Source organism: Juglans regia, chromosome 15, assembly GCF_001411555.2.
Source record: "Juglans regia cultivar Chandler chromosome 15, Walnut 2.0, whole genome shotgun sequence".
Taxonomy (NCBI): Eukaryota; Viridiplantae; Streptophyta; class Magnoliopsida; order Fagales; family Juglandaceae; genus Juglans; species Juglans regia.
The window spans coordinates 11,539,247-11,549,346 of NC_049915.1; the positions used below are offsets into that span (position 1 = coordinate 11,539,247).

At 37.3% G+C, this 10,100-nt stretch overlaps 1 protein-coding gene across 1 annotated transcript; it reads left to right on the forward strand.

Moving 5' to 3' along the window:
- Positions 1-6,601: 6,601 nt before the first annotated feature.
- Positions 6,602-7,196, forward strand: LOC108981600. Its single transcript, XM_018952832.1, has 2 exons — positions 6,602-6,646; positions 6,816-7,196. The coding sequence occupies exons 1-2, from the start codon at positions 6,602-6,604 to the stop codon at positions 7,194-7,196; spliced, it is 426 nt and encodes a 141-aa protein (XP_018808377.1).
- The last annotated feature ends 2,904 nt before the right edge of the window (positions 7,197-10,100 follow it).

The window sequence follows — 10,100 nt, forward strand, 5'->3', positions numbered from 1 at the left end:
CTCTCTTTATCGCCTAATTTACCCAACCCATGCAATGGTATGATTGGAGTCAGTCCATCACAATATGTCCCATTATCTATCTATAATAAAAGAGCATTTAGAGCCTTTTCAATTGGAATTTACAATACAAGAAAAACGAGTATTTGTGACGGATTATTTGGGATGAAAATAAACTCATTTCAGTAAGAAATAGTCATCACAGAAAATTACTGACTATAATTAAACAGTTTTCTTGTAGTGTCACCCAGCCATGGCTTTGATCAAAGTCATGTACGTACCTCCACAAATCCTATATTAGACTCAAATGTCTGTGCCACAAATATTGATACTATCATTAAAATAATCCTACTAGAGCATAAAATATTCTTGCTCTTGATCTATATTTACTTTAAATTTCACCCGAATCATTTCGAAACAAAAATCCTTCAGCTCTAATACCATTTGTTTTGTCCAAGTGTATATTTTAATATTGTAAATTAAAGAAGAATATATAACATAAGGAAATAGAAAAGAATAATAAGAAAGACAATAACTGAGGACTAATGTTAGATAATTCTTAAGTTGTGTAAATTTTGCGCACTTTTAAAAGAAAAGTTGAATCTATTATAAAAAAAATTGATTTTTTCATGTGGGTACGTCTTAAATTTCTCATACTTTTTCAAAGAAAATGATTAAAACTTAAGCACTCTAAAATTGTATAAATCATTTTCTATAATTGAGAAAGGCATAATAGAGCATAAATTAAGTACCTATTGATATATTCTTGTCACCCACTATGCATAATGCAGCCATAGTGATTATGGCATCAACTTTTGACCAAAAGAAGATTAATGCCTATCACATATTAATATAAACTAATTAAGGCGATTGTATTGTGGAGAATGGCACTGTGGAAAGGACCATCCACTCTCGTGGAGATACCATCAAGACCAACCAAAAGCTTAAAATTATGAAAATTTAAAAAACAAAATAACATTATCAGGTACTTGGGTGAGGCTTCCTTTTGAAATAGTTCGCTAAGAGTGTTCACTTTTTATTTTTCTTGACAATTCTATGCATGTCTTTCATGTCTCTGTTTTTGCTCAGCGGCACAGCCCATCGGAATTCCACTGGGACGTATAATCTTTGTCTACAATTTTTAAATTCTGTTTAGTGGTGTAGAAACAAGATATTATCTAGGTGAAGCTAGCGTTGAGTTTATCTCCACTAATAGTGAAAATGAGTCAAGTTTGAGCGAGTAGTGAATGGTCAAATCTTGTTCGTTTAACTTTTATTTGAACACTAGTCGAGTTGGAGCTTTTCCACGAGTTGGATTTTATGTCTACAGACAGCTCATTTAATATTTGAGGCGATTTTGAGTTTGTTCGCGAGTTTCTTTATTTAGATAAAATAGATTATTTATGTGATATACTATAAATTTATCAACAGATTTTGATAAACGAATGTTGACTTTTGGTAATATCTTTCTAAATTTACGTATATGAATGATTATCATATATAATACGGAATCAAGTAACATGTTTAGTATTATGAGCATGATTTCCACTAATCTCTTTAAATATTAAAAATATTTTTCTACCATAAATATAGAGATAATACTATAAAAATAATAATACGAGGTTATTCAAGTTCATACAAGTTTTGTACGAGTCGGGCCAAATTTTATAGGACTTGTATCATTTAATAATTTATTGTAATCTTGTGTTCATGAACGCCATTTAATAAACGAATAGATCCAAATTTGAATTCGATTGAGCCGATCTCAAGTCACTTGTCCACCTGTCTTGTTTATTTAGGGCCCTATTCTCTACTCACTACAACATAATTACTTTTTAGTGACGGTTAAGAAATTGTGACAGTTCCCAAACCGTCACTAAAAAGTATTTTCTGTGACACTTTTTGGAAACGGTCACTAAAGGCAGATGAGTTTTTTTTTTTTTTTACGTTCAAACATAGAGCAAATTGACGTTCGAACGTCACATATAAGTTCGAACACTGTGGCTACCTACGTGCGAACGTGAAATGTTTTGGCGCCAACGTTCAAACGTTAGTAAGTTACATTCGAATGTTAATTGTAAATATTTAAATTAAATATGACTCTAATTTAAAAATGATGTGGTTTTTATAGTGCATAAATACATATTTATATACACACAATTTGTAAAATATAATTATATATTTATATGTATAAATATATTTATTTTTATATATATAAATATATATTTATGTTTATATATATTTGAAGTGCAGTGATTTAGTATTAAACTTGAAAAACCTAACATTAAAAAAGATTGAGAATTGAAATTAAAAAATAATAGATATATTAAATAATATTGTTCCTTACATATATTAAAAACAAAATACAAAATATGTATGAATTTCGTAAAAAACACTCACGTGAACGTGTTGTTCATGAAATTCATACTCCGTATCTCCTCAGTCAAGCTCTCAACCTTCTCGTTGAGAGTACCTACACAATGGGCTACCTTAGCGACAGACTCCTCTACAGTCGCGATCTGTCGATCGATATGTGCAATCAACTGTGAGGTCACCGCATCAACCCAAGCAGGCCGCGTATCTCCCGCAGATGTACTTGTCGGCTACTGACTACTACTCCCCACACCAGGCCCAGGTTGCGTCGGATGAACTAGATCCGCTACAGGGGTGGCTGACGTCGAGGATACCCCCTCGCCTGTAAAGTGCTACGTCGATCCGTGCTCATGTCGAGGGTGCTCATCTGATCTATGACCCGCTCCTCCGACTGGAGTGGCAAAAACTAAGGCCTGAACCGATTCAAGATCATTCTTAATTATTTACATTCATATTCGCTCTATATATTATATTTATACATATTACAATTAACATTCTTAATATATTTTCTGTAGCACTTGAGTTCTACAAATGCATAGAATAGATCCGCTCTGACTGTCCACCATCGTGCCGGTTCAAGGTCATTCCACCGTCTTGCTGAAAAAATAATAATTAAAAAATTATAGAATTCATTTATTTTTCTAATATTCATTTATTTCAGTACTAACATTATCCTTCATTCATGTCTATGTTGCTGCTCACACTAATGAGCGTAGTGAGTGGATGGATCCTATCATTGCAGATAATTATGTAAGCAGTGTTAATTTTGTTAAATAAATTATGCAACATGTGAATAGTTTATTTTTTATTTCTATTTCTTTTAATACATTACTTATTAACGATCATTACCATTCAAATTGCAGGAAAAAATGATGGAGATGCACTCGGCTTTTGGGGATTCCTCTCCTAGTGACATAGACATATTCACGCAAGTGTTCGGGTTGCAGTCTAGTGCGGCAAGAGGTTTGGGACAATCTATTAAGCATAGATGTTCATCCTCCTCAACCACATCGACTTCACAAATTAATAATTTTACCAAAGATTTAGAAGTTGCACAGCATGAGAATGAGTATATGAGGTCGATACAGCAAGAGTTAGAGTCTCTCTTAGAACAACAGTCTCATTTATAGATGCGTTTGTATGACCAACAGAGAGACCATGAGTAAAGAATACGTAGTGCAGTCTAAGAGCAAGTGCAGCGGGAGATGATGTAAGGCCTAGTTTTTGTTTGTGAGGCCGGTTCGTGCTCGAGGGCCCAACCCTTTTCCTTGGAGGTGTGCGAACGGTGTCGTTTTGGGGGTGAGTATTTCCTTCCTCAACTTCTCTTCTTTCCCCCCCGATTCTTTCTCCCCCTCTTTCTCTTTCAGTTTCTTTTATTTTTCTAGGTTTCCCTCGCTTAGACGCCTCTCTCACACATAACCCACATTCACTTCCTTCCGTTTTCATTTTATTTTCTTGTCGTTGGTTCTGTTTTGTGGTTCCGAATCTCATGCCCTAAATCTCCTCACTTTCGGTTTTTCCCACAAAATCAGTTTCTCACTCTGTCGCTTCCCTCCATTGTAGCAGACCATTATGTTTCTCTCTCCCGAGTCTGTTTTGTTCTGCAGTTGGTGTTCTCCTTTCAGACTCGGCTCTTCTCTCCGAAACTCGGGGCCCTCATTGTCGGCACTCTCTCTTTCTCTCCAGTGCAATTTTCGTTTTGATTTGCTGTGTAATTGTTGTGCTGCTTGTTCATTAATCGATGAAGCCTTGTAACCATCGAAGCCACCAGTGGTGACATTGTTTCTTGCCGGTAAACCATTTTTCTTTGTTTATCTGTTTCTCTCGCCCGTACATACGCATTCACCTCTATTAATTCATTTCACTCCAATGAAATTCTAGGTCATGTTTTTATTTAGTGTAGTCCTTGGGTTGTTCTTTGGGCATTTTCTTTGTATAAGCGAACATCATGTGTTGGAATGTTCTGAGTTTGGATTTATTTGAGTGGGACATGCAGTGTTTTTAATGGTTTCTCGGGGTTGTGTAGTGACTTTTTTTCTTTTTTATATACTATTCAGGTTTTGTACGACTGATGGAGTGGAGTGTAAATTATTTGGAGTTGCATTGTTGTTGTTTTGGTTGGTTTGTGATGATTGCTTGGAGTTAGGGGCCATTGAAGTGGGGTTGATATTTTGATTGCTTGCGTTTGACGTTGATTTTGGTGGGTGTATTGGACAATTTTGAGATTAGTATATGGTACTTTGGGTTGGAATGCGGGCTGTCCAGATTACTATATGGTTGTCATAGTGAGTTAGTTTTGCTATTATATGGTTTGGGATTATGGGTTTTATTTATTTAGATAGAAGTTGTCAATTGTCTTTTAACACTTAGTTTATATATCTTATTTTATGATTAGGTCACGAGATTGATAGAGGTCATTTTCAAGGCTTAGATAATACGCTGCAAGAGTCAAGTAAGCGGGGTTCCTATGCTGGATTTGCATAAAAAAATAAAAAAAGAAAAATGAACTGAGGTCGGTTTGTAAAATGTGCATGATATGTTTTTAAAAGAAAATGTGAAAACAACTTCAGTATATGTGTTGTGCATTTACTCATGAAAATCTATATGAAAGAGAAAAATACTTTTTGACATGAATAGTGTGGACATGAGCAACATTTGACATGTTTATGAAATGAGCAAAAGAGCGAATATGATATCTGTGAATTTTTGTACGTATGATGTAAAATAATTTAGGTTTGTTTATGATCATATGGAAATGATATGAATATGTTCAATACATGGTTGATATGATATGAATATGAAAAACTTTTGGCATACTTATATGTTTTTGCTCTGATTCTGAATATTGTTATGATATGATGATACTGGTTCACGTGATATGGTTGGTACCAACATGATATGATATGAGTGCAACCACTTTGGAAATAAAGTGGTCTGGCTTCGAGATTGAAAATTGGGAAGTTTCACAATATGATAATGTTTGGTTTGGCCACCGGGGATAGCACAACCCTACCACAGGGATTAAACATGGCATATGATATAATACGCTATGACATGATAAGACGAAGATATTCAGTTATGTTATGTCAAAGTGTTCTGGAATATGAAAATGGTTTATGAATATGAAAAGATTGAAGTGTCGCTCTTATTTTTCTGATAATACGTGTTGAGTTATGCATATGAAAATAAAATGTTTTGCTTCGACATACCAAACTTTCTAAAAAGGGCTAATGTTTGCACACTAGTATAGGTTTTCTGCTTACTGAGTTGTTAATAACTCACCTCTTATCTTCATTATTTCTCAGATGATATTGATGACCCAGCTGGAGGTCAGGAATAGAAATTGGAGTTTGGCTAGATATGGATAGGCGGTCGAGTACATAAAGGTACCATGGTTAGAAGAAGAGTTTGAAGTTCTTTTTGATGTTTAGATTTGTTAGAACTTAAGATGTATCAGTTTATTATGTTAAGATTTAATTTTATTTTGGTTTAGTTGGACCTATGTTTAGTTGGACCTATGGTTTTATCAGTTTGGTATGTTAACTTTACTAGAAGATTGTGGGCCCCTTGATTTATTATTATTGCAGTAAAGACTATGTGGAGTTTGTAATGGGTTTATTTAGAAGATATGAGATTGATTTTGCTTATGAAGTCTTTGGAGATTTTTTTTAGATGTGTTGGGAGACGTGTTTATAAAATTATAAGTGACATGTAGTATTCTCCACCCCACTCGGGTATGGGACGTTATATTTGGTATCAGAGCCTAGTTTGAGGTTCTGTAGACTTTAGTATGTAAGATTTTAGAGTGTAGATGGTGTTTAAGAAATCATTTTCAGATTTATTATGTTAGTGAAGCGAACTATAGGATTGAATATTGGAGATGTGGGAAGTCTTAGAATTCGCAGGCTCTAGAAATGGTTTTGAGGTGTGGTATTTTCACAGGTTTATGAACTAAGTTCATGTTGATTAAGGTTTAGTTTAATTACAGAGTCTTATTAAATAGTCAGATGGGGTAAGGTATTAGATTTTGGCAGATTGACTATTTCTACCGTTGTGTGTATTTTTTTTTTCTCTCTTTTATAGATATTCTTATATTTTTTAAGTATAATATATATGGTTTGTTTTATGAATCCCACTAATTATTTATGTTCATATAAAATCTATTTTTGAATTGATTATTAATGATCCAAGTTATTTTTTCAGGATGCCACCCCGTCGTCGTGAAAGAAGCATGACGGACCTGAATGCAAACGAGAATGAAACGGGTGCTTCCAAGGTACTACGAGCAGCTGCACATCAATTAATTGATGACCTTGTGCAGAATCCCTCGGGGTCGCCAGCGTAACTATAATGAAGGGAGTTGTACCGAAGAGCAATTCAATCGAATGCACCCCCCTTTATTTGATGGGAGAGGCGATCCAACTCTGGCGGAGGATTGGATTCAGGACATTGAGGAGATTTTCCGAGTCCTAACCTGTACAGATGAGCAAAAGGTGGCGTACGCCACATTCAAGCTTACCGGGGAAGCGAAGAGGTGGTGGATCTCTGAAAGAACAATCAGAGAAGCAGAGGGAACAAAGATAGTCAGTTGGCTGCATTTCAAACAAATCTTTCTTGAGCGCTTCTTCCCTAGCTTGTTCCGTGATGACAAGGCTATGGAATTTGCCACCTTGGTGCAGGGAACAATGACGGTACATCAGTATGCAGCTAGGTTTACTGAGCTATCCCAGTTTGCTACTTATTTGATTCCCGATGAGGAAAAGAAGGCGCGCAAATTTGAGCAAGGACTGAATGAGAAACTTTATGAGCGTGTAGTGGGTTTTTAGATTCGTAACTTCTCAAAAATTGTGAATAAGGGCACAGTTTTTGAAAGAACCCTCCAAAGAAGCGTTACATTGCATGAACAAAGAAAAAGGGCTACTCCTACTGGGTATCATTCTGACATGGACCAGGGATCATGGAAAAAGAGGAATGAAGGTAGTAGCACGAGTAAGAGGCTGGTTCTGGGCTCCCAACAAGCATATTAGTGTTGAACTTGCAACCAAGTACATGCCATAGTATGCAGGATGGAGGCAGGACTATGCTTCCGTTGTGGCAAACCAGGTCACTATCTCAAGGACTGCCCATTGCAATTAAACAGCAACAGGCCACCACCTCCCAGAGCAGAAGGGACAGCGCGAGGCAACTTCTAGCGTACTACTGCGCCTGCACGGGTTTTTGCTCTGACACTTGGAGAGGCTGAGGGTAGGAATGACGTGATCACCGGTATGACTCATTTGTTTTGTTTTAAAGATTTTATGTTATTACTACTTCTTTTTGGTTGGTTTTGGTTAAGGCTTTGAATATTTTGGTTCATGTATAAGACTGTTTGTGGCCAAAGGTACTCTTTCTTTGTTTTCTAATAACGCGTTTGTGTTATTTGACTCGGGAGCGACACATTCTTTTGTTTCCACAGCTTACTCTAGATTTTGCACTTTAGAAACTAAAAGGTTGAAGTGCAAGTTAGTGGTCGCGACCCCAACAGGAAATTCGGTAGTCTGTAGTGAGATTCTACCTGGATGCCCTCTATCTATAGATAGAAGACTGATGCCAGCAGATTTAATAGTGTTCCACATGGTTGGGTTTGATATGATTTTGGGTATGGATTGGCTGGCTTCTTATCATGCCAGTATTGATTGTTCTAAAAATGAGGTGGTGTTCAGACCCCCTAATGAAAGTGAGTTTCGGTTCACAGGGTCAAAAGTGAGATTGGTTCCACCCATTATTTCTGCCATTCAGGTTGGAAAACTGTTGCGTGATAGTTGTCAGGGATTCCTAGCCTGTGTGGTAGAAGCACGAAAGGAAGAGTTGAAGTTGGAACAGATACCTACTGTGAGTGACTATCCAGAGGTTTTCCCAGAAGATTTAACTGGACTTCCACCCGAGCGAGAGGTAGGGTTTGCTATTGAACTAGTCCCAGGCATGGCACCCCTTTCAAAAGCACCTTACCAAATGGCGCCGTCTGAATTAGTGGAACTCAAGGAACAGTTGCAAGATTGGTTGGATAAGGGTTTCATCAGGCCCAGTGTATCACCTTGGGGAGCTCCAGTTTTCTTTGTGAAGAAGAAGGATGGATCTACGAGAATGTGTATCGATTACATGGAACTTAATCAGGTGACCATAAAGAATAAGTACCCGCTACCCCGTATAGAAGATTTGTTTGATCAGCTTCAAGGTGCTCAGGTATTTTCAAAGATTGATCTTCGATCGGGTTACCATCAATTGAAGATCAGGGCGGAAGACTTGGCTAAGACGGCTTTCAGGACTCGATATGGCCATTATGAGTTTTTGGTCATGCCTTTTGGCTTGACTAACGCCCCAGCAGTATTCATGGATTTGATGAACCGGGTGTTTAATGAATTTTTAGGTAAATTTGTAGTGGTTTTTATTGATGATATACTGATATATTTCAAAAGCAAGACCGAGCATGAAGAACATTTGAAGTTGGTAATGGGGACACTCAGAGATAAACAGTTGTTTGCTAAGTTGAAGAAGTGCGAATTTTGGCTTGATTCAATCACGTTTCTGGGACATGTAGTTTTGAAAGATGGCATTTCAGTGGACCCAGGAAAAGTGGAAGTAGTGGTTAATTGGTTGGCACCGAAGAATGTTCACGAGGTTAGAAGCTTTTTGGGATTGGCAGGTTATTAGCGTCGATTCATTGATGGGTTTTCCAGGATAGCAGTTCCTCTCACTGCACTCACGAGGAAAAATAATAAGTTTGAATGGACAGCAAAGTATGAAGAAAGCTTCTAGGAGTTGAAACAGAGAGTAGTGACAGCTCCGGTGTTAACAGTTCCCACAACTAGAGGTGGATTTGTTGTCTATAGCGATGCATCTAGGCTTGGATTGGGGTGTGTACTGATGCAACATGGGAAGGCTATAGCTTATGCCTCATGTCAGCTAAAAGTGTATGAGCAAAATTATCCCACACATGATCTGGAACTCGCGGTTGTCATTTTTGCACTCAAGCTTTGGAGACACTACTTGTATGGGGAAAAGTGTGAAATTTATATGGACCACAAGAGTTTGAAATATTTCTTTACCCAGAAGGAATTAAATATGAGGCAGAGGAGATGACTTGAGTTGATCAAGGATTATGATTGCACCATTAATTATTGCCCAGGCAAAGCTAATGTTGTAGCCGACGCCCTAAGCAGGAAGTCAATGGGACTGATGGTTGCAGCCTTTACCACTCAGCATAGGTTGTTGATGGACTTAGAAAGAGCCGGTATTGAAGTCATTGCTAGTGATAAAAATGCTTTCATGGCCAGTTTAGTAGTTCAACCTGCCTTGATAGATAGAATCAAAGCTGCTCAGAAAGTGGACTCAGGGTTGGTAAAGCTAATGGAAGAAGTCGGGAACGGGGACAGACCTGATTTTAGCATTTCCGAGGATGGAGTTTTGAGGTTTAGAGGTAGAGTATGCATACCTGCTGATGATGAACTAAAAAGGATAATTCTTGAAGAGGCACACCGTTCTTTGTACACTGTTCACCCAAGGAGTACCAAGATGTATCGAGACTTGAGAGAGTCTTTTTGGTGGAATGGTATGAAAAGGGAAATTGCAAAATTTGTGGAACAATGTCTAACTTGCCAACAGGTGAAAGCGGAGCATCAGAGACCTACAGGATTATTACAGCCACTCCAGATTCCAGAGAGGAAGTGGGAGCACATCTCCATGGACTTTGT